Below are 25,903 nucleotides of genomic sequence, written 5' to 3' on the forward strand. Positions count from 1 at the left end.
ACTACCCTTGCAATTAGGAAGATTTTCCTAATGTCTAACCTAGATCTCCCTTGTTGCAATTTAAGGCCATTGCTTCTTGTCTTGGCCTTAGTGCTTAAGGAGAACAGTTTATCCTCCTCATCCTTATAAAATCTTTTCTGTTCTTGAAGACTGTACTCATGTTTCCTCACACCCCCTCAGTCTTCTCACACCAGTTTTTCCCCCCAATATTTCTTTTTAGGTCATGTTTTCTAGATCTTTGATCATTTTCATTGTTGGCCTCTCAAGTTTTTCCTTTCCAAATCTTTCCTGGAGTGTGGTGCCAAGAACTGCATATAGTACTCCATCTGAGACATTATGAGAGCAGAGTGGAAGAATGGCTTCTCACGTTTTGCTTACAACACTCTTGCTAATACATCCCAAATGGTATTTGCGCTTTTTTTGGAACAGTATTATATTGTTGACTCAGATTTAGTTTGTGATGTACTATAACCCTCAGATCCTTTTCTGCAGAACTCCCAGCTAGGCAGTCATTTCCCATTTTCTATTTGTGCAGTCGTTTAGTTCTTCCTAAGTGCTGTTGTCCTAATTGTTTTTGCATCAGTGTATCCGGGTATGTCTACTCTACAACATTATTTTGAAATATCTTATTTTGAAATAGTTATTTTGAAATAATGTGCCTAGGCACAAAATGCATTTCGAAATAGCATTTTGCTATTTCGAAATAGCGCGTCCACATTGATAGGACACTGAATTGCATTTAAGGCCATCCGGAACCGATTCAGGCAGGGCATCAGGTCAGGAGTTAGCCTCAGGCAGCAGCCACGCAAGGTATCTGAGACCTGTGCTTAAAGGGACCCGCCCCCCGGACAGCCAGTTCTAAGGTTTCCCTGCTTGCTTGCTTGCCTACCTTGCTGAGGGATAGCGAAGCATTTTTTTCTCTGTGTGCTCTGTTTGCCCTCACTCAAGACACCACAGCACTCTGCAGCATGGAGCCAAAGCCGCCCCTGGGCACTCTGGTGCTTCTCTTGGACATATTGCTGCGAGCCTTGCAGCACGTTCTGCAGGCAGTAACAGTCTCTCTGGTGTACCGCACTGGGGGCTTGTGCCTCATTCATCCCTCACGTCCTTCCACTTACCCCTCCCTTACCCCCCTTCCTTCTGTACAATAAAAGACACATGTTCATTACAACAAACTTCTCTTTATTGAACAAAACTGGGGTGGGATGGGAATGAAAGTAAGGTGAGACGGGAAAGAAGGTGGGAGAGGGAAGGAGTAAGGGTGGGAGAGGGGAGGAGGAAGGGGGAGGGAAGGGGAGGAGAAACTCAGGGTTGGGGGTCTCGCCAGCCCAACTGTCTCCCAGCACCATGGGTGCGGGGGCCTCGGCATCCCTGGGGGTGTGGGGAGGGTGGAAAGGAAGAAGCAGGAGGGGGAGAAGAAGTGGGAGGAGAAGCGGTAGCTGGGGAAGCAGCAGGGGCTGGAGCAGCAGGAGGCAACAAGCTCTGCCCCAGGGTCAATGACCACTTGGGGGGCACGGACCATCCTGCCCCCCAGAATGCGGTCAACAGCATCAAAATAGGGGCAGAGGTCTGGGTCTGCCCCTGGTTGGGCGCTCCCTCCTGTGGCCCTGGCATATGCCTGCTAAAGCTCCTTTATTTTCATGCGAACCTGCTCCTGGGTTCTTATGTGGCCTTTGGTGGCCAGGCTGGCGGCCATCTGCCTGTAGGTGGTTGCATTCCTCCGTTTAGTGCGGAGATCATGGAAGTTGGAGACATCCCCCCAAACCTGAATGAGGTCCCTGATCTCCGCACTGGACCAGGCAGGCGCCCACCTTTTCCGGCCACCTTTTCCTGAGAGCTGGCAGACTGGTCCTGGTGAGCAGTGGAGGACTGGCATTGGCTGCCTGGCTCATGCTGGGGGCCACTGGGTCAGATGCAGCAACTGCTGGCTCTGGGCTGGCAGTCTTGGAGCTGGCACAGGCACTTTGGCCAGAGTCTACCCCTTTAAGGGCTCTGGGGGGGAGGGGGAGGGAGAGGAGTTTTCTTGGTTGTGCCCAGAGTGGCCATTAGGGCACCCTGGGAAGGGCTGGAGGCCCCCATTTTGAAATAAGCATCTACACAACTCTTATTTCAAAATCGCAATTTCGAAATTGGTGCTATTCCTCGTGGAATGAGGTTTACCAATTTCGAAATAAGCCCTCCGCTATTTTGATTTAATTTTGAAATAGCAGTTTGGCTGTGTAGAAGCTGGTAAAGTTATTTTGAAATAACTTTGCTGTGTAGACATACCCTCCAAATCAATTTAGTTATAGCAGTGCAGTCTCCTGATGTAGAAGAACTTACACCAACTTGCATCCATCTTAAACTAATTTAAACTGCTTTTACACCAAATAAACTTAATTTGACAAATTAAGGGTATGTCTACACTACCCTCCTAGTTCGAACTAGGAGGGTAATGTATGCATACCGCACTTGCTAATGAAGCCCGGGATTTGAATTTCCCGGGCTTCATTAGCATAAGCGGGGAGCCGCCATTTTTAAATCCCCGCTGCTTCGAACCCCGTGTAGCGCGGCTACACGGGGCTCGAACTAGGTAGTTCGGACTAGGGTCCTATTCCGAACTACCGTTACTCCTCGTTTCACGTGAAACGAGGAGTAACGGTAGTTCGGAATAGGACCCTAGTCCGAACTACCTAGTTCGAGCCCCGTGTAGCCGCGCTACACGGGGTTCGAAGCAGCGGGGATTTAAAAATGGCGGCTCCCCGCTTATGCTAATGAAGCCCGGGAAATTCAAATCCCGGGCTTCATTAGCAAGTGCGGTATGCATACATTACCCTCCTAGTTCGAACTAGCGGGGTAGTGTAGACATACCCTGACAGAGTAAATCAAACCAGTTTAAGTGCATTTTACATTGCCAATGCTTACTGGTATTAATTAAATTTTAAATCAAGTGCAAATTTTCTAATACAGGTAAGCCCTCAGAGGAAAATTTGCCTCCTGGTTACATGATGAATGTTAGCTACAGTATTCTGCTCTCCTGCATGAATATATTTATATTGCATTTGGAGAAAATCAGTCAAAATGCACAACAAAGATAAGAAAGGAAAATTTTGCTCTTAAAATATATGCCTTTTCTTCAGCTATATACTTGTAAGGAATGAAAATAGGAACCCCATTTTCACTATACAGAAATAAATTTCTCCAAAACCTCATGCCCGCATCTTCAGTCATAATTATGAAAATTTACTTATAGTAAAATTTAGCCCCTCTATAATAGGGTCAGAATATTGGAAGTCAGAACGTAGTAATTGTAGATGCCGACCTCAAGTCCCCCAAATGGCTGTGGCTGTCAAGTAACCCATAGGACTGGGATTGGGATTTCATTCAAGCTACAGTGACCCAAGTTTGGAATCAGTTCATATCCACAGCTGACATCTGACACAGGCTCATAGTTCTGTGTTGGAACCTTGAATCTCAACAAACTGAATGTTCAGATGTGATTCCAGATCCAGAGTCAGATTCATGAGTCAGGTCTATTTCTAAGGGTTTGTCTACAAGTGGAAATTTATGAAATGGGTATTCTGTAATACTTATTGCAGAATAAAAGTGTCCTTGTGTGGACTTGCCTAAAGCTATTTTAGAATAATTATTGCAGAATAAATATTTTGGCAAATTCTCAAGTATAGACAAGCCCTAATTCCATCTGTCAGAAAGAGGAAGATGTGTTTGATGGATAGGAGAAAAGTCTAGTTATGAAATAAAAACTCATTTGTTTTTAAAATATCCTTACCTGTCAGCTCAAGAGCTTTTCTCAATTCAAGGTAGGAGTACATCTTATTGTTATCATGATCAAATTCTTCCAATTCCTCTTTCCGAGGTGCATCTTCTCCCAGGACCTTTTCTATCTCACTGAATGTCAGGAATCCATTTGCATTTTTGTCGGCACCATAAAAAAAGACTTGGAGATCTATTTGAATGAAAACAGTACATCAAAATGTATGGTGGTTTTGGTTTTTTTTTTTTTTTTTTTTTTTTTACATTTTCACCCAGAATTTACACCAAAATAATCCATTCCAAATCAAGGACAGGGATTGTCTAGCCCATCACTCTTTTCAATTATGATTCAGAAAATGGGTCTTCGATGCAGGACCACCAATAGTGGGAGTATAGGGAGCATATTCCCCGAAGCCCAGCAATTATAAAGGGCACAGGGCTCTAGACTGTGTCTGCTGCTACTGTGGCAGCTGTGGCAGTTCAAGTCCTAGACATGTTTAAATCTCCACCAGAGCCCTGTGCACTGCTGCAGAGGTAGCACCGATGGCTGGCTGGGGGAGGTTTGACGTGGTATGGAAGGCACTGAGAGCTGGCTGCTCCACGTCCTGCCTCTTCCATCTGAAGTCCCATCCCTTCTGGGGGTTCAGAATCAAGTTCCACTTCCACCTGGTACACACACTTTATCTAGGGCCTGACAAAGACTATGACCAGCCTTGCTCCGATGTAACAGGTAACCATACTGTTAAGGTTAAGGTTTTTACAGCCATGGCCCAGGCTGCACGGAGTCGGGACTGTTGATGAATCATACTTACTTGCTTCTAATTTCTTGTGGGGCTGCCAGGGAGCCCATGCTACTGCAGCAGCTCTGCTATCCTTTCAGGAGGTGGTGTGTGCATTCCGTCCTACATCCAGTGGAGTGCACTGGCTGGTGGGAACTCTAGGCATGATAAGTTAAAGAACCCCACTAAACATACTAACTAGCCTTTCTCACTGTCCATATTGTTTCACCAATTCCTCATCATTTCTTTCTTTTATTTCATTCGCTTGATAAATATCTTCTGTGTTTTACAAACCAATCACCAGGTAGTTTATTCAATCCATTAAAAGAATACTCAACAAAAAGTGAAGCATAATTTGTTAGTTTTTCTCCTGCAAATGATCGACTGTCACTGGTTGATGAAGACCCCCAAAGAAACATAAAGGAATCTGTTCTACTTTCCTGAGTCCTCATGAGCGAGAATAAATTACCACTGAAGCCACTGAAGCATCATGTACATTATTTTAATTATAGAATGCTGAGTTATTTCAACATATATCTGGTATCTCAATCCTGGGATGTTTACAAGATCCTATTTATTCAGAATAAGTATGAGATGGCAGTAACAGGGCCAAATTCGAACTCCTGGCCAGCAATCCAGTTATTAGTTATGTCTCCGACATTTGAAACAGAAAAAGAATCTTCTTGCCAGTGTGTACAAAACAGGAAGTTGTTTATAAAGATTGCAGGATAATGGTGCGTCTGAAACGCAGCTGTAGATAATGGCTTTTCCCTCTGCTGAAGAAGGCTTTTCTACTGCAGAATTTTCAAACCTGCTAGACTTGCATGACAAAACCTCCTGCTTCAGGGTATTAGATAATTATTTCTGTGGCGGTCAAGAACTCCCGTGCATCCACCCTTTCATGACCATTTGTGCCAGTGCATTACTGATTATTTTCATAAGAAAAATGTGTCAAACGGTAAGGTGATAAAATCTACAGTAAGGTGGTAAACTCTACAGATAGCAAGTGCAAAGCAATGTACATCAGAATGGAAAATTTGAATCACTGATGATTTCCACATTAATTATAACTTCTCAGGGGAAAAAAAAAACCTGGCATCACTGTGGACAGCTCATCGGAAATATCTGCTCAGGGCATAGCAGTAATCAAGAACCAAATAAAATCAGTGAAAAACTTAATGTTAACAAATCTCCGGGACCACCTGGCATTCATCCAATGGTTTTAAAAGAACTCAAATGGGAAATTGCTGAGCTATCATCTGTGGTTTGTAACCTATCCTTTAAATTGGCTTCCGTACCTAATGACTGGAAGGTAGCCAACATGACACCAATATTTAAAAAGGGCTCTAGACGCGATCCTGGCAATTACCAACCGGTAAGTCTAACTTCAGTACCGGGCAAATTAGTCAAAACAACAGTAAAGAATAAAATTGTGAAGCATGTAGAAGAACATAATTTGTTGGACAAAAGTCAACATGGTTTCTATAAAGGGAAATCCTGTCTTACCAGTCAATTAGAGTTCTTTGAAGGAGTGAACAAACATGCGGACAAGGGGAATCCAGTAGATATAGTATACTTGGATTTTCAGAAAGCCTTTGACAAGGTCCCTCACCAAAGGCTCTTGTGTAAATTACACGGCCATGGGATAAGAGGGAAGGTCTTTTCTTGGATTGAGAACTGGTTAAAAGACAGGAAACAAAGGGTAGGAATAAATGGTAAATTTTCAGATTGGAGAGGGGTAACTAGTGGTGTCCCCCAAGGGTCAGTCCTGGGACCAATCCTTTTCAACTTATTCATAAATGATCTGGAGAAAGGGGCATGGAAAGAATTCTATTAGAGAAAAGATTTCAAAATATGTGTCTGTCTTAGTATTGCAGAAATCATGTCACACCAGTGCAAAACTGATGTGAGATCAGAATTAGGATTATATAATAAATATAGAAAAGAGATAGCAGGTGACACAGTAAAAGACTTCTGAAATAATGAATGATGTATGGAAGAAAAGGTGAACTTGCTCATACGGCTTTTTTTATAATACAAATACTAATAAACAACCAAGAAAATTAAAAAACCATACATTTAAAATTGGTAAAACGCTTTGTATTTAGCTGTGACACTCCAAAGTGTAAAACACACTTTGTGTAAAACACTTTGTATTTAGCTGTGACACTCTAAGTACCTATCCCAGGTATGAATAATTGCTCTCTGTAGAGGGAAAGCTTGTTATTTCCACCAATGAATGTTTGTTCAATAAAATATATTACCTCGCTCATCTGTTCATTGTTATTCTAGGTCAGGGGTGAGCAAAAGGGCCTCCGCGGGCTGGATCTGGCCGGCCAAATAGATTGATCTAGTCCACAGCTGCCCTGCCACTCCCCCGCCCTCAGGCCAATCAAGATCTGCGGAAGGGGGAGCGTACTAAGTCTCCTACCCCTGCCAGGGGCACGTGGCACCAGAGGGAACCGCATGCACCTGGCAGGGAAGAGGAGACTTTGTTCGCTCCCTCTGTCCCTGGCCAATCAGCAGAGCATGCGAAGTCTTGCTACCCATCCCACTACCCATCCCACCCTGCCAGGAGAGAACCGCACACCCGTGGTGGGGCGAAGTGTGTGTGTGGGGGGGCAGAAACTATATCCAATTTCCTTCCTCCAGGCCCTTCTAAGTGACTGGGAGGCATGGCGCAGCTGGGGAGGGGAGGCAAGGTGCCTCCCAAACTAAGGGGAAAGCCTCACTTCAACCCCCCTGCTGCTGCTTCTGCTGCTGCACTCTTCCTTCCTTGGTGGGTGTGGCCAGACAGACTAACCCCATATCATCCATCTTATTTGCCTCTCTGAAGCACAGGGCAGAGAAGGAGCAATAATATCAGCATAGTCTATGCTGGCTCATCTGATCCTGAGAAGCTGAAACACAGATATGTGGATAGAGAGCAGCTAAGTCAATAAGCTGGCCTCGAGGCTGCGGCTGGCACCTATGTTGATTCGAACACACACAGTCCCCGGAAAAGGAATTTCCCACTGAGAAAACAATGTCCAGTACTTCAAAATTTAATCATCTCAATTCTCTCTTACAAGTGTAAATTAAGTTCACAACTCCCTTGTAAGAACTGGTCTCACAACAGACAGACCAGCATCAATTGGCATTACAGATAAGAAAGAGAAATACGTGACCCCATGATTATATAAGATGGGCCCAGCATACACTCACTTTGAGTGTCATTCTACCCTCTACCTGCTGGTCGGGTTAGGTGTTTGACCTCCCGAGGTTCTATGGGGACGCCCACCTCGTATTTTCGTCTTTCCTAGGAATTGAGGGACCGGCCCTGGCCTGACATGCTGGAGTCGAGAGGCACAGAAGGGGGTAAAAATGGTACCTGGATGTGGTCCTCTGTCTTAAGTGTACACATAGCAAGAGTAAGCTGTTACTTGGTACCATTATTTCTATTTTTCTATCTTTATCTTCTTTGTAACCATTTTAAGACCTATATTTTGCTAATAGTTAAGAAATAGAACAATAGCCATTGCAACCATATGATTTATAAGCTTCCTCAACAAACCTGTAACTGTTTAAGCTTTAACCTGCCTCCTTCAGTTGCTGTAACAGAACCAAGCACAATTTAAAAGAACTTCAGCCGGTCTAAAGGGACAGTTATAGGAAGAGCTTGGGCGTTTGGATCTGTGTCACTCCCAGGTGACAGGATCCACTGGGGCATCTTTCAGTCTTTCCTCAAGGCTGCCCGCTGCGAAGGAATTATGAAATTCTAGCAGCTGAAATCTAAGATGTAATAAGCTCTTCCTATATAACGGGGCGTCTGTTGGCCTGCTGGCCACCCTCTGCGATGGGACCCCGGTCCTAGCAGTAAAGGCACGGACGTTAAACCTTTTCTCGGAAACATACACACACACACTGCCCTGACCGTCAGCTGACAGTGGGTGGGGGAGGGCAGTGCACCCCCTGATTGTCTTGGGGGAGGAGGGAACATGGGAAGTGTCACACCACCAGGGGTGTGCAGTACCTAGGGGGAACTGCCAGCTGTTCAAAACAGCTGGCAGTTCTCTCTAGGTGCTGGGTGCCTCTAGGAGGGCGGATGACAATTACTTCATGTACTTTCTGGCCCCCAGGACAATCAAGGTCTGTGGGTGTGCGAGTACTCTAAGTCTTCTGGCTCTGCTCCTTCCCCCTAATGCCTTGACCTTTCCATCTGAGGTCTTGCCCCTACCAGAGCCATCCCACGACCACTTCAGAAATCCACAAAGTGGCCCCCTTGCAAAAATTATTACCCACCCCTTCTATTTCCCAGTCATTTACACCATCTACGGGAATGATTTTAAGTGCTGTCTTGTGCTGAAACTCATAAAAACATTTTGGGATTTTTAGATCTTCAAAATATATTGCATTGTGGAGAGCTGCTGGTATGTATTTCACCCCTGTGGAGAAGATCTACCCAAGATCCATGCACTACTTAAGTTATATTTTGAGATGTTTTGTTGGCCTTTTGTCCAGGGGTGAAATTCAGGGTAGTGAATACCATCCAGGTGGGTTCTGTATAGACTCCTGACATTTAATCCTTGTTTGGTTGCAAATAAGTTCCAACAAGGATCTCACCTTTAAGTTTCTTTATGAAAGGGATGTTTATTTTGTGCTTCTCTTCTACTGTCTCTGGCTCCATGGCTTGTGTTGGATGATCCACAAGAATCTGGTGTGTTGGGTCTTTCACGAAGGCTACAGGGAGCAAAATAGCCAATCCTATTGTTACATAAAAATGCAGGTGAAATTATTACTTATTACTACTGAAGGCAGAAATTATTTTAAATGACATTTCTGATATTGAAAAACAACAATATACCAGTGGTGTTCTCATTGCCTTCTTTTACTTTTCTGAAATGATTCAGTCATTGTTTAAGCGCATTGAACTATGTTCTTCTTCATCCAATGTGTTGTGCTGCTATTGCTAGTAGCTCTTAGTAAGCAATAAAACAGTAGGACCAGATCCTCAGCAGGTATGAATTATCTGTGATCCAGTGAAATCCACGGAGCTCTGCCCTCTCCCAGTGGATGTGACTTGCGATTCATAAGAATGGCATGCAGCTTGAAATAGATGGCAATTCAGATCATTGACATGCTGGTCAAAATATGAAACTTACTTTCCATTTAGTGGTATGTAACTTTTTCTAATCAGTATGTTGAAGCATGTTTTGTAGTAACTGTGGATCCAACTGGCATGTTGGAACAGACCAAGGTGGGGTTACTCTTTTTTTGTATTGTGTATGTTGACTATTCATTTATGCTGAAATAAAAGCATAGGGCTCATGAACATAAGTTTTGAGTATGTATATGTCAATTTCAAGCAAATTGAGTTGATTATTATCATGTCAATACAGTATTTTGCATGTTTCTTACTTGGGAACTATGTATTAACCACTATATAGTTTCTGCAAGATATGTTACCACCTGAATTAGAGATTTAGGTGAGTAATAGAAGAGTCAAGCAATAATCACAGCCCTCTATCTAAACTGCTGCTCTAGCTCTTATATTGTTTATGTTAGCAAAGAAGTGTCCATCAGAAACTGCAGACATCCTAATAAAGCATATATATTTATAAAAAAGAAAGAATGTGATCTCTATGGTGGTATAAAAGTTAGAGATACTGAAATGCCAAGATAATAACAATGCACATAATTAGTATGGATTATGCATGAAATCTTGGAAAAGGAAGTTTAAAGTTAGCTTATGAAGGGTGCAGTGAAAATTGATCAGCTCCTCTTTTTCCTTGCAGCATAAAACAAGAGGACATTTTGTGAATATAAAGGGAAGTAATGGTAGAACCAGTAAAATGATATAGTGTATAGTTAAACACTTTGATTCACTAACAGAAATACTGTGGCATACTTTTAAAGGACTAAACAGCAAACAATGTTTTGTAGCTATGAATGTTAAAATAATATTAAAGGTACTTTATCATCAAGTTTCCAGTCAGAAACCAATTAACATCACTAATCAAAGAGGAGTTCCCCTTTCCCATATATAGTAGTGCAAAATTATTCAGGTACATTTTGTAGGACTGTTGTCTTCCTTCATAACACCAAGTGCATTGCTCTCTTAAAGACTGTACCAGCATGTGTAGCAACTCAATATAAACTTGTCTGAAACTCATCCAATTCCTGTCAATCTGCTTTAGTTTTACCTTTCCAAATGTATCCCTATACTGAGTGTAAATGAAGGGTTTAAATGTTAGTTTTCACTGAGGTAACTGACCTACCATCATTTGGGGAAGATGGAGACAGAGTTGAAGGTATATCTCCTGTTTCCTTTGAGAGTTCAGCTGTGGACACAAAAGACTTTGAGCTTCCCATATCTGTGTGGTTCAATAAGTTCTCAATAAAATAGAAATCATCTTTAAGCTGAGAGATCTGAAGGAACACTGAATCCAATCCCTGTCAAATAAAGGACCATGAATAGATCATGTGTTGTGTCCATGAAATACTTCACTAGCTTTAAAATAACATATCATGCAATGCCTCCTACCCTTCTTTTCTGCAAATGCAAAATTCAATGTCTTTTTGCTTTTCTTTGGTTGAATTTGTATTTCAATGGCTAAGGGGCTACAAGTTCTGAGTTCTGAAAAATCTTTAGGGCTACAGTGACATCTAGTGGTGAAGGCAATTCTTTGTGTTTTCATTAGTTTTGTGCTGGATTTGATTAAACTGACACAGACAACATGTTCAAAACCCTTAGCTTTACTGGAAATGAGGTCCAGATAGGCACAGGTTCCAGGTCAGCTGGTTGCCAGCCCATCCAGGTCTATTTAATAGATAGTTTTTGTGGCAAGAAACTCCCCCTCTCCATTTGTTTTATGTAACAATGTAAGGCAGGGTGGGGAACCACCAGTTCATTGGCCTCATGTAGTTCATAAGGATTAGCCACTAGCAGGCTGTGAGAGGGTGTGTTTACCTGAGCACCTAGGGTGTGTCTAGACTACAGGGTTTTGTCGACAAAAGTGGACTTTTGTCGACAAAACTATACCTGCGTCCACACTGCCTTTGAGTTATGTCGACATAACGTCGACAAAACTCAGCAGTTTTGTTGACGTATGTAAACCTCATTCTATGAGGAATAACGCCTTTTGTCGACAGAGTTCTGTCGATAGAAGGCATTATTGCATCTACACTGTCCTTTGCGTCCACACTGTTATGTTGACAAAGCGGCTTGCTTTGTCGACAGAACTGGATGTAGTCTAGACGCTCTTTGTCAACAGAAGCTTTGTCGACAGTATCTGTCGACAAAACTTCTGTCGACAAAACCCTGTAGTCTAGACATACCCCTACATGCATGGAGCCCCACAGCTCCCAGTGGCTACGCTTTGCTATTCCCGGCCAATGAGAGCTGAGGGAAGTGGTGGCCTGGCCCACGCCAGTTCCCACAGCTCCCTTTGGCCAGGAATGGTGATCTGTGACTAGTGGAAGCTGTGATAAACTGTGCCTGCAGATGCTTAGGTAAACATATCATCTCTCAGCCTGCCAGGGGCTAACTCTGATGAATTGCATGCTGCCAGCACTCAGGAGGTTCCCCACCCCTGACTTAAGAGAATGGAATTCAAGCCTATAAATGTACTCACATATCACATCCTTGAAACAAGCTATTTCTGCAAAGTTTGGTCTGCTTGTGATACACACACACAGGGTATGTCTACAGTGCATTCCTCTTTCGAGAGAGGAATGCAAATGCAGGTGAACGAAATTGCAAATGAAGCGCAAATTTGAATTTCCCACACTTCATTTGCATAATTGCATCTGGGCGCTATTTCGAAATACCCTATTTCGAAAAAAGAAACGCTGTCTAGATGCGGTTATTTCAAAAGAAAACCCTTCTTGCAAAATTACCTTTAAACCTCATTTTATAAGGCGTAAGGGTAATTTCGAAAGAAGGGTTTTCTTTCGAAATAACCGTGTCTAGACTGCATTTCTTTTTTCGAAATAGGGTATTTCAAAATAGCACCCAGACGCAATTATGCAAATGAAGCCTGAGAAATTCAAATCTGTGCTTCATTTACAATTTCGATCACCTGCATTTGCATTCCTCTCTCGAAAGAGGAATGTAGTGTAATCATACCCACAGGGAACAAGCTGTGATTGTTTCTTTTCCTCTTCTGTCCTTTTCCCCACTTCCTTCCCAACTCCAGCAAAAAAATAAACTACAATGCATGGAACTAACAGAGCAGTGTCAATTTTTCACTGTACTAATTGGCTTTGTCTTGTATCTGCATCCCTTAAACTTAATCTCTGTGGGCATATCTACACTGCACCATTATTTTGAGATAACTAGCGTTATTTTGAAATAACAATGTGAGCATCTACACAGCCATTCTGTTATTTCAAAATAATATTGAAATAGCAGACGGCTTATTCTGAAATCTGTAAACCTTATTCTACAAAGAATAATACCTATTCCGAAATAGCTATTTCGAAATCAGGCGTGTGTAGATGCTCCACTTCTGCTATTTCAAAATAGCCTCTCAGCTGGGCCATACTAAGTTATTCCTCCCCAGTGTCTCCTGGGGTTCTAAATCGAGATAGTATGTCCACATTATGGAAGCCTGCCTTGGACTTATTTTGAGGCTTCTCTGCAGTGTAGATGTGGTATTTCAAAATAAGTTATTTTGGAATAACTATTCCAGGATAGCTTGTTTTGAAATAAGCGTGCAGTGTAGATGTACCTGTTTATCTCTATCAGGGGTGGGAAACCTTTTTGGATCAGGGGCCACTGACCTGTAGAAAAATCAGTTGGGGCCAAGGGCAGTGGGGAGCTGGGGCAGGGGGTAGAGTGCCAGTGTGGGCTCCCCAATGCTGGGGGAGGTCCTAAGCCTTGGAGGCCAGATCCAGGCAACTCAGGGTCTGCATTTGGCCCCAGGCCTTAGGTTCCCCACCCTTGGTCTATATATTCTAATCCTGGCAGGACGAGGACTGTGTATTTTCTGGGTACATATAACAGCTGTGTGTTCTACATACTAAAACTATCTAATTTGGATCTGGCCTACACAACAGACCTTTACTGGTATGACTACATCACTCAGGGTGGGAAAACGTACACCTCTGAGTGACATAGTGATACTGACCTAACTTCCCCCTCACAGAGAGTGCTCGTTGGCAGGAGAACATTTTGTACACTTTGCTCCTTGTGTCAGTGTTGCATATCCTCATTAGAAACTTGTGTCACTCTCTCAGGGTGTGTCTAGCCTACAGGGTTTTGTTGACAAAAGTGGCCTTTTGTCGACAAAACTATACCTGCGTCTACACTACCACCGCGTTCTGTCGGCAGAACATCGACAGAACTCGGCAGTTTTGTCGATGGCGGTAAACCTCATTCTATGAGGAATAACGCCTTTTATCGACAGAGTTCTGTCGACAGAAGGCGTTATTGCATCTACACTGTCCTTTGCATCTACACTTTCATGTCAACAAAGCAGCTTGCTTTGTTGACAGAACTGGATGTAGTCTAGACGCTCTTTGTCGACAAAGCCTCTGTCGACAAAAGCCTGTAGTCTAGCTGCTCAGTACCCTCAGAGTGGAGCACTGTGGGATGGCTCCTCAGAGTCCGTAATAGATAACGTAAGTAACAGTGTTTGCACTCACACTCTGCCAATAGAAACAAAATAGAGGACTATGTAGCACTTTAAAGACTAACAAGATGGTTTATTAGATGATGAGCTTCCATGGGCCAGACCCACCTTTTCGTGGGCCTGGCCCACGAAAGCTCATCATCTAATAAACCATCTTGTTAGTCTTTAAAGTGCTACATAGTCCTCTATTTTGTTTCAGCTACACCAGACTAACACGGCTACATTTCTATCACTACTCTGTCAATAGAGTGAGTGCAAACACTCTATTTTTGCACTCAGAACAGCAAAATAATTCTGAGTGCAAAAATAGAGTGCTTTTGCACTCAGCAGAACAATTATGTCAGTAGGAGCAAAATTTAAGTGTAGATATTTCCATAGTAAAAGTTAATGTAAGGTGCCTTGCGCTCACCTAACCCCACTAACCTGAAATCAGTCCTTTCTGTAACCATCATCAGCCATCCCAGGCTAGCCAAACCATTGCCATGCATCTCACTGCTGCCTTTCTGACCCTTCTGACAGTAGGTCACAGAGTATTCAGCAAATTCTTTAAGCATCTTAAACTTTACTATCATTTTCTGCTGAGCACACACTATTTTTCTGAGAGAACATGTTCTAACGAAACAGCTCCTTTTTCATGTATATCAACACCACATGGACATTTTACTGAAAGGAAAATGGCTGGAACGTGGGGCATGTGTGTAGGCTACAGCGTAGTTAGCCACTGTCCCTCATGATAAAGTTTCCCTTTAGGTCTATCTTCCTTTCATAATGTGTGAAACTGGGAATAGAGAACTATCTACATGTTTGATTTCCTGATCCAAAATAAATCACCACCTGAATATTCTGTATTTATTTCTATATCATATGCCTCTGTCATAAGTATCCATTCACAACATCCTCATTTCCTTCTCTTGGCACCCAAAATTCAAAACACTGTGGTGCTACAGTATATTGGAAAACCAAGCCCCCGTCCTAGGCAGAACACAAGGGCTGCAATTTCAGCCCTAAGAGTCAGCTGCTCTACTTGAATTGTGCTTTTGTGCTTTATGACATCAACAGAAGCATTTCACTGAATTGCTGCCTTGTATTCACTCACAGACAGAGCTCAGTATTACCCTGCATTTTGCATAAGAGCATCTTTGAACATATCCCCAGTGCATTCAGAGAAAAGACTGGCTGGGGCTTGATAGAGAGCAATGGTATTTTCTTTCCCCTGGTTTAATCCACGCCATTTCATGTGAAAGTTTTCATTCAAGCAGTCACATTTCCTTGCTAGGTCAAAAATACAGCATTTTCAGATGCTCAAAACTATACTGCTAATAGCCCCAGAGCCCTGAAACTTAAGGGCACATCTACAGAGAAAGTCCAAAAGAAAACAACTGGTGGCTTTGAAACTTAGAGCCTGGGTCAAATAGTTGTGTTCTGCAGAGCTCTGAATATGGGGCTAAAAATTGCTGCTTGGTCTGGAGTCCAGGTTCTCTCCATCACATGGTTTAAGAGCTGGAATGTATACTATGGAATGAAGCTCTCTAATCCAGAATTATCTTCCCCAGAAACATCCATTGTCTGGAATGACTTTAGTTAGCTGGATGTCCGCTTTTAGTGGGTGTGGCCAAGTTTCCCACGGTCCCATAAAGTTTGTTTACAGCTGCTAGCCCTAGCTCTCAGGGTTCTGTGTATTATTTAATTCTAATTTACCCCAAATGTCCTCTAACAGCAAGGTAAGCAGTGGACTTACTGGTAATGCTGCTAGACAATATTGAGATCCCGTGATCCAGAAAATTCTCTTGTTCAGAACTGGTCAGGTCCCCAGAGTTCTGGACAAGAGAAATTCAACCTGCACTGTTTTTAGCTCTGTAGCACAAGCCCTGCAAGCCCAAGTCATTTGACCCAGGCTTTGACTCAATGCCACAGGATTTCTTTTGTTCTCTCTCTCTCTCTCTCTCACTCTCTTTTTTTTTTAGTGTAAATATACCCTTAAGCTTCAGTGTCCTAGGCTACTAGCAGTATAGTTTCGGATTGTTTCTTATGGAAATATTGACCTAAAATACATATAGATTTCATTCTAGTGATAAGATATTCATAGACACAATTATAGAAATATTAACCTATATCTAAGCATTATTATTAATAAATATTTATGTTCTTGTAACACCCCAGAGTCCAAAGCTTCCTATCCTTTGTATGACTGGAGTGGTACTAATGGGTCTCTTCAGCTTGAAGGGTCCCTTAAAATATAAATTAACTACTTATGCTAAACAATCTCTTCCGCCTTGTGTTTAGCTGTGACATTCTGATTCAATTTCCCAGACCTGAAGAAGAGCTTTGTGTAAGCTCAAAATTTTGTCTGTCTCACCAACAGAATCTGGTACAATAAAAGATGTTACCCCAACCACATTCTTTCTCTAACATCCTAAAACCAATGTGGGTACAACAACATTGCATACATCAATATATGATGACAGTTGATGAGTTGAGACTTTAGTGTGTATTCATGCCCCACGCTCCACTCCTTAATAGCAATGCTACGAATAAATCATCGGGTAGAGGAAGTCATTGTGTGTTGCAAATCTTATTTAATATGAAAAATTAACAAGCTAACCTCCTCAAGGCGGTTTTGAAGGTTGTTCAAAGCCTCACTGGCATTGTTAAATTGTTTTTCCATGGCATTTATCTTAGACTCAAAAAGTTTCTGCAAGAGTTAAAGAAAAAAGGTTGAGCTATATTTAAAAAGTTACAAGAAAGGAATAATCCATTGGATCAACCATTCCCAATTGTGCTGAAAGTACATGTAAAGGTTATATAGCTCTGAGGTACTCTTGTAAGGTTCAGCTTCTTTATATTGCAAGAAAAGTAACTGTGATAGCTTTGGAACAATACTGACATCTAATGGGCAGCCAAATTAAACTTCTAGAGGTACGTTCCAACTTTGCTTCTTCATTAGAGATGACATGCTGAATAAAATTATATGAGTGAAACAATGCTCCATTGAAATCAATGGAATTTTTGTCATAGACTTCAGTGGACCAAGATTTCATCCAATATGCAGTATGTACATCCAATTTAGGCTGGTGGTCTGAAGGTCAGTTCTGGACTTGCATTACCAAAATACTGTGAGATTTTCTTTTGAGGTTTTCACAAAAAATGTAGGCATTCACATGAGAAGTCATTCTTTTGCAATTTCAAACACATTCAAGCCAACATCAAAAAAATAGCTGATTCAGATGTTAGGTTTGAATCAAGGGAGTTGGATTCTGAATTCAAAGGGATTTTTTTAATTCAGAATTCTTATTTTACCTCATCCATAACAATAGCCACCTGTGCAAGTGACAAGTGATAAATATGATCTCCCAGTACCATTTTCTCTGCATTTTTGGTGGTAAAGGCAGTTCTACTATAATTGTTACTTATTTCGGATGTTGGTTAGTACTTGGTTAGGCTTGTGATGGGGTGTGCATATCCCACACTAGGTTGGAAGGGGTTAACTTCATGCTACAGGCAGAGGAAATTCTGCCCTCAGAATGCATTGAGCATGCTCCAAGTGCTAAGCTAGCTTAAAAGGGAACAGCCTGTCTCAGTCTAGGCTGACAGCTGGAGAAGGAGGACCAGCTCAGGAGCCATCACAGCCTGTGTCTGTGGGAGGCAGAGCTCTGGACTAGATCCCCAGGGAATTACCTGCTGAGGAGCCTGGAGACTCCAATACCCCCTGGACAACAGCTTCAGGAAGTGCAGCAGTAAGTGAAGGTGAGTGAGCAGTATCTCTCATCCATGTGAGGTCACCATGTTTCAAAGGTATTCCCCACTCATCCAGTGTATTCTGCCACATTTAGGTTCCTGGCTCAAGAACCAGTGTAGTCAGGTGGTCCTGGAACTCCTACCCAGGCCACCACAGTCCCTAGTGGCAGTTCCTTGGGTATTGGTCACTAGAATCATAGAACTGGAAGGGACCTCGAGAGGTCATCAAGTCCAGTCCCCTGCCCTCACAGCAGGACCAAGCACCGTCTAGATCATCCCTGACAGGTGTCTGTCTAACCTGCTTTTAAATATCTGCAGTGATGGAGATTCCACAACCCCCCTAGGCAATTTATTCCAGTGTTTAACCACCCTGACAGTTAGGAAGATTTTCCTAATGTCCAACCTAAACCTCCCTTGTTGTAATTTAAGTGCATAGGCTAGACTGCCTTCTATCTGAGTGTTGCTATATTGACTCTGGTCAGTAGGCCACCCTGCTCTGTATCTGAGGACTGCCACATGGAGTCCACATTGCCCTGCACCTAAGAGTTGCTATATTGCCTCTGGTCACTAGGACACACTGTCCTGAACTTAGGTGCCACTGTATTGATTCTGGCCATTGGGCAACACAGCTCAGAATCCAAGGGCCACTCCTCTGACTCTGACCCTTGGACCTCATCATGGTAGCCACAGTATCAGCACACCCACTGTCCATCTCGGCACAAGATCAGGTGTGCAAATATCACCACGGGATATTTATAAAAACTAGAGAAATTTAACATTTAAATTTTTTTTACAGGACTAGAGAGCCCCAGCAGCAGAGGTGGTTGGTGGCTAAGAGTGAAGTAAGACAGCTGGGCCAGCGGAGCCCATAGGGCACCAGAGCACTCAGCTGGTGGGGTAGCGAAGCCGGAGGGAAGGTGGAGCTTGTGGGGCAGTGGAGCCACAGCCAGCAGAGCTACCGGGAGTTCTAATAGGGTGGCAGGGCTGCTGTAAGGCTGATGGGACAGTCAGGAGCTCCAGTGAGGCTGCCGCAGCTTCGGGGGCTGAGAGCTCCAGCAGGGCTGCTTCAGCTTGCAGGTCAAGAGGCTGGGGAAAGGAGCCCAGTAGGGAGGCTGGTCCCTTCTCCCTCCCTTCCCCCAAAGACCTCTCCTGATCCAGAAAACTCCCTTGTCTGGGACCAGTCAGGTCTTGTGGGTACCAGACCAGGGAGGGCCAACCTGTGTTAAGAACCTGCTTCTCCTCTTACTCATGTATTTCTCTTTACTCCAAGGCTGTGTCTACATTGGCAAGATTTTGCGCAAAAGCGGACGCTTTTGTGCAAAAACTTGTTGCCTGTCTACACTGGCTACGAGTTCTTGTGCAAGAACACTGACGTTCTAATGTAAGAAATCAGTGCTTCTTGCGCAAGAACTATGTGGCTCCCGCTCAGGAATAAGCCCTCTTGCGAAAGTGTTCCAATGGTTAAAATGGCCATCGGAGCTTTATTGCGCAAGAGAGTGTCTACACTGGCACAGATGCTTTTGCGCAAAAGCACATGCCAGTGTAGACGCTCTCTTGCGCAAATACTCTAACACAAAAACTCTTGCATTAAAGAGTATTTGTGCAAAATCTTGCCAATGTAGACATAGCCCAATGGTGTTATTTCTGATTACACTGGTGTAAGTGAGATTAGACTCAAGGGTAAAATCCTGGCCCCAATGAAATCAATGGGAATTCCCTGTGACATCTTTTTGTTTCAGAATCTTAAATTATCTTTGTAACTCTGGGTTATCACATGTCCGTTCCCTGTAGTGGCATGGTACAGGATAAGGCAAGGACCATAGTGCTCCTTTAATCCTTTAAGTGTGTGTGTGCGGGGGGGAGGAAGGGAAGCGGGGGTACGGGTGAATTTGACTGGCTGGCTGAATGAAGAAAACAGGGTTTTATGGATAAATGGCTTTGTAAAGGATTTTAAAAGGAAGGGTTGGTTAAAGGAACAGAATTGGGGGTGAGAGTGAGAAGTTTCAGGCTCCTGTGATTGATATGACAGGAAGTGAACTCTTCTTTCTTATACAGTAGACTTCCGATAATCCTATGGGACCTAGGTGGTGCTGGATTATCAGATATGCCGGACTATCAGGAGGTACTATAAACTGGTTATATAAAGTGTTTTTAACCCTTTTTATTGTACATACTGTATACAGTATACTGTAATGTTTTATTTTTTAAGCCTTTTTTACCCCTTTTTGCTCAGTTCAGCTGCTGCCGCTGTTACCTTGTGACTCATTTTTTTGCCGAAGCTCACTCACTAGGCTCTTGCCATTTTGATGCCAGACTATCAGGAGTGCCGGACTATTGGATGCTGGACTATTGGAGTTTTACTGTAGCTTACTTTAGGCTCCTCTAAGAAAGAGGGTGGGTGGTAAGGTCCCGGCAATGGATTGGCTGGGGGGCCTGGATGGAAAAATCAAGGGTAAGCTGCTGGATGTTCCTGGGAAGTAATTGAATGAACATGAGTTATTGCAGTGGCCACTTTTATCTTCAGGGTAGTCCTAGACATCTAATACTAAAGTTGTGGCCTGATTAAAACCATATCAGATGTTTCCGGTCCTTCTTTCAGTATAACCGGATAATGACGGGGTACAAGGTAAACCGTGATTTACATTTACAAAACCCATAATAAAAATTGCACCTTCAGTGTGGAATTTAAATGTCTTCCAAGCTGGAAAAGTGGTTAACATTATTTTAAAAAAATGAGTGTCAAATTTTTCAAGCATGCATTGCTGAATACAGACCTGTGAGTTTAGAGAATGCATCAACGAATCGTCTCTTTCCTCCATATTGAGAAACTGGCCAGTAAAATTAAGCATGTGGTTTTGGAGCTGCATTATTCTGCCTTTTATTTCGTGGAACTCCATTGCTGTGGACAAATTCAATTTATGAACACACTCAAGTAGATAAGATGTTCCCTGTGACAAAAAAAAGGGGAGGGAGAAGAAGGAGGTTAAATTAAAGAATGTGGAATCGTATTTATTTAGGAAATCCTTTGAGAAATACAGACATTACCCAATTGCCCTATGAATCACAGGATCCACTTAATCTCCTTGGTTGTTAAATATCTGTTCTCAAACACAAGATGGAAATTGTTCTTTAACATTTGGAATTCAACAGCCAAGTGTCTTGCTTCATATAATCCTGCTCTTGCTGTATAAGAAGTTGCTTATGCCACTTTCAGACATTCTCATGGCAGTTTTGTACTTTAAGGGTCAGTTTTGGGTTCATTGTGTTTCACGGTATCTCTTTTTTGAATCTTGTATTTTTATATGATCTGAAAATTAACATTTTCTAACACAGGAAATTAAATAGGAATATCACTTCATTTCATGCCGACAGAATGATTGGAAATGAGGCATTTAAACAGCATTGCCTTAGGACAACACCAGTCTGCAGCAAAATACCATGGTCTGAACTCCAGTCACTCTTTAGGATGAAAAGTTTCATTCCTTCTTGTACCTGCCATTCAACAGCCAGATACAATAACAATTTCTGAATATCCTCTAGCATATTATGGATGCAAATCACCCCAGTCTCTGCACCATCCCAGGCAAGCTAGACAGGCATGCTAGTATGACAATGCTCTGCCTTTCAGTGGGCAAAGGAGCTTCATTCCCCCCCTTTATAAATATGTTTCATTTATTTTTGCTTATTATTTTACTACCTCTACTATATCCCAAGCTTCTATTAGAAGCCCATTTTACTGCCTGCTATTCACCCAAATAACACAAAAATAATTCCTGCTCCAGAGAGCTCACCATCTATGATAACATACAGATAAATAAAAAGAAAATGGCATGTGTGATAGAGGGCAGTGTCACCAACAGGAAGGGGAGAAAAGGTGAATTAGTGTAAGTTGGACATTCACTGTGCTTAGCAGTTAGTCAAGTCTAGTAAACTAATGCAACTTTGCTGTTTCCTGTGGCTTTGGTGTTTGCAGAAGTTCAAACCCACCAACCAGCTGGAACTGGACAGGGGCAAAACCAGGGGGGAGCAATAAAATTGTGGTGATTCCGTAGGGTTAGCTCCTCTTGGGCCACAACTGCTATATTTACCTGCACCTCTGCAGGTACTGGCAATTGGAGCTCCCGTTGGCTATGGATCACTGTTTCCAGCCAATGAGAGTAGCAGAAAGTGGCACGCCACTTCCTGCAGCTTCCTTTGGATGAAAATGGCAATCCATGGCCAATGGAAGCTGCAATTGCTGGTACCTATGGAGGCACAGGTACATATAGCAGTGAGGGCCCATCCAGCCCATTGGCCTGTATTTGCCCACTCCGGTCTAAAATGCTGAGGGTGCACCACAAAAGGTGCAAGATGAGAGCTTCCTGTGCATTCCCCAAAGTTCATCAGGACACAATCTGTTCCAATGAGAAATATTTCATACCCAATGTATTTTCAGCTTTTGAGCTAAACCAGGTATATTTAGAGATCTACCTAAGCGACACTATTTTACATATACCCTCTCACTGATTTAGTCAAATTAATTCTAGCGGTCAACATTTTTTCAGAAACATTTTGTTCTAGTCCTGATTAAAACAAATCTGGCTGTATTCCCTGAAATGTTCACTTTTCAATTCTACTAGTAATTTTCATCATGCTCCTTTCTAAAGAAGTCATCAAGAAGACTGCTGATAATAATAGGCTATAAATGGAAAACAGATATCTTAATTCTCCCAAAATTGGACAGACTGGCATTCACATAAGACACAAGCAAGAAGGGAATGCAAAAGTTCTAACATAATAAGATGTTTTCAGTAATATCACCATTTATAATGTATACTTTCATGTCTTTGAGATTAACCAAATAGATTACAAAGAAACAATCTATTTACGCTGGATGGATAGTACTTTCTAGAATAAAATGTCATTGGACAGATTTCATTTTACACCTTGTAGAGAAACTCCAACAGGGATGAAGCTACACATCTCTACCTGAAGGTGTTGAAAAGTCTCGTGTGTTGTACTTAGTTTATCTGTAGCTTTAACAGATCCCCTAATGTATGAGGATTCATATGCATGGATTTATCCCTCTTGCAGTTTCTGTACCTTTAACATATCACCTCATACAAATGTTTAAAAAATATCTCCCTGGCATTCAATGTCTCAATGTTCATTTGATTTAGACTCATTATTAGTGGAATTAGGCTGGAATGGAATGGTGGAAACAAACACTTCCAAACCCTGAGAAAGTTAGACTTGGATCCAGATCTGGATGCATACTCTGCAGCTGAGGCCCATAGCCCATTCTTATCATGAAAGGTATAGTGGTGATTGCCTTTAACCTTTCTCTGAAGCTTCTTGTGATGGGCACTGTCAGAAACTGGGTTCCAGTCTCGAGTTTTTCAGTAAAACTCTTTTTTTGTGTGAAAAATGTGACACCAGAATGGATTGTGCATTCATGTTGATTTTGCACTGGCAAATCAGAAAAAGATATGCAATTTATGATACACAAATTGAGTATCTTTTCCCGATTTACTTTTGAAAGAGACTTTTCCGAAATTTGGCAAGTCTACACAACACATCCCTTATTCCTGGTATAATGAGGTTTACAGGGATGGCGAAAGAGTGCGTCTGCTTTTTCAAACATTTTTCTGAAAAATCGGATGTGTTCCTTGGACATGGTGTTGCTTTTCTGGGATATCTCCAGTATCCCAAAAAACAGTGCTGTCTAGATGTAGCCTTATTGTTTCAGTCAACCATCCCAAAATAAAAAAAATTAAAAATTGTTGGTATGTCCATATTTTTGCGATTAAATATTTCAAATTTTTGGTTCAGAACTTCATTTTGCTTTGAAATTTCCTTTACTTTATAAATTAAAAATATTTAAAATGCCCAGAAATGAAACTTCAAGGTTTTGTTTCAAATTGAATTAATTATTTTGTTTGATCCAAAACAACAAATAAACAAGTGAGGGTCAGCCCCTCTCTTCTGTTGTGGTCTTATAAAAGTCACTTATCTCTCTCCATTCATCATCTGTAAAACTGAGAGAATACTACCTCTGATAAGGAGAACAAAATCCATATGGCAGTTCTGGGGAAGCTATACTGGGTAGTGGCAGATGTGCCTTCTACCAGACATTTGTTTCCTCATATCTGAAATGACAGATGCAAGAATGGTGACAGAAAGATGACACTGTCTGTTATTATACAGGGCCTGCCACTATTCAATATGCCAGGAAAATGAAAAATGCTAAGTGAGATAATAGTAGAACAAGGGCTACAATCTACAGGCTGTTTCCTACTGTTTATACTTTGTAGTGTATTTACTTGTCAAAAGCCCACAGGTGGTATAAGAGAACTATGCTGAATTAGTCTTCCATAATAAACTGGGGATATGTAAGTAACACTATTCTAATTGCAAAAATCACTGCACATGGCAAATGCTTAATGTCTGCAGAGGTGCTCTGAACTACTCTATGAATACCAAACACTTGCAATATTATCAGGGTTCCTGCATTGAATCCCTAATGACAGCTTACAGAAAATACCGACAAACATTTTGTGCTCATTAGCCAAAGATTTCCATCTGTGCTAGTTAAGGACACTGGCAAACATCTTCTGATCTAATTCCTTGATGCCTTTCCTCCTGGAGAAAAAAAGCAAAAAAAAAAAAAAAAAAAAGCAAAATGGATCATATGTTTCCCAATGTTAGGTGTTTACTTCTTGTGTGATTTTGAGCTAATGGGGAATGATGTGGCTATTTATGAAATTAAAAGAATGCTTTTTCTTTCTTTACATTTGCTCCCTTTCAGTTTAATTGAATCTATCTATGTTCTACTATTATGAGTACCAAATTCACAGCCATGGAAAACACATCATGGACCATGAAATTCAGTCTCCCTTCATGAAATCTGGTCATATGTGCACTTTTACTCAATACTATACAGATTTCATGGAGAAGATCAGCATTTGTCAAACTGGGGAAACAGAGACTCATGGGGAGGGAAGGTTGCAAAGTAGGATCTCAGTATCATCACCCTCATTTATGTGCTGTCTCCAGAAGGTGGTGGCTGTTGGCCAGGTGCCCAGCTCCAAAGGCAATGTGTTGCCAACAGCAGCACAGAAATAAGGGTGTTGAAATCATACCATGCCACCCTTACTTCACCGCTGCTGCTTTCAGAGCTGAGTGGCTGGAGGGTGGAGGTTGCTGAATGAGGGCGCAGCTCTGTAGGCAGTGGTACAGAAGTAAGAGTGATAATATCGTACCCTGCCATTCTTACTTCTGTGCTGCTGTCTCTTGCCTTCAGAACAGGGCTCCTGACCAAGATCTGCAATTCTTCAGCGTCCCACCTCCGAGGGCAGTGCCACCAGAAGCAGCAGTGCTCGTGTCTCCCTCCCCAGATTTTTTGGATCAGGACCCCTATCATTACAATAGCATGAAATTTTAGATTTAAATAGCTGAAATTATGAAATTTAGAAGGTTTAAAATCCTATGACCGTGAAATTGACCAAAACTGTAGTTAGAGACTTTTGTGACTATTCCTTCAAATATGTAGTCACATGACCTTTTGTTTTGAAAACTTGGGCACTGCCATCTAGAAAATGTGAAGTCATCTTAAGTTAGGAAGTAGAAATAATAGCATGTGACTAAAGTGACCCCCATCACACAGCACAAGCAGTGAATATGCAAACTAACAGGGCAAGAAGTATGTAGCAATCCATAGGCTGTCAGAACAATAAATTAGTGGCTTCAGTAAGGTACTTTCACTCTGAAGCAAGGGGGAACAAGAGAAAGAACTGTAGCTCCCTGAGTCACGATTTCTTTCCGGGGCTGCTCCTAACCATTTCATAAGTCTAGAAATTACGTCTCAAAGATCCCTGACGGTGTTGATCTCTTTTCAAGAAAGAGCACTCCCATTGCTTAGGGTCTCTGGATCCTGATGCCCACTTTGAGGAATAATTCATAAACCAGGCACTGAATAATTCAGAGTCATGAAGAAATTCATTAAAAATCTAGGTCTATTTTCAGATAACCCACAAACTGAAA

The 25,903-nt window shown here is 42.2% G+C and overlaps 1 protein-coding gene across 2 annotated transcripts in view; it reads right to left on the reverse strand.

Moving 5' to 3' along the window:
* Positions 1-25,903, reverse strand: part of LOC102457239 (uncharacterized) — a 57,965-nt gene that overhangs the window by 1,052 nt on the left and 31,010 nt on the right. Inside the window, exons 6-10 of one of the 2 annotated variants that reach the window (XM_006112756.4) lie at positions 20,656-20,829; positions 16,749-16,838; positions 10,790-10,964; positions 9,135-9,275; positions 3,770-3,946 (exon numbers count right to left, since the gene is read on the reverse strand). In XM_006112756.4, the coding sequence (XP_006112818.2) occupies positions 3,770-3,946; positions 9,135-9,275; positions 10,790-10,964; positions 16,749-16,838; positions 20,656-20,829 (757 nt within the window). The remainder of the gene's footprint in view (positions 1-3,769; positions 3,947-9,134; positions 9,276-10,789; positions 10,965-16,748; positions 16,839-20,655; positions 20,830-25,903) is intronic. The other variant, XM_006112757.4, reaches the window with a different exon arrangement.

The sequence above is a fragment of the Pelodiscus sinensis genome, chromosome 5, assembly GCF_049634645.1.
Source record: "Pelodiscus sinensis isolate JC-2024 chromosome 5, ASM4963464v1, whole genome shotgun sequence".
Taxonomy (NCBI): domain Eukaryota; kingdom Metazoa; phylum Chordata; order Testudines; family Trionychidae; genus Pelodiscus; species Pelodiscus sinensis.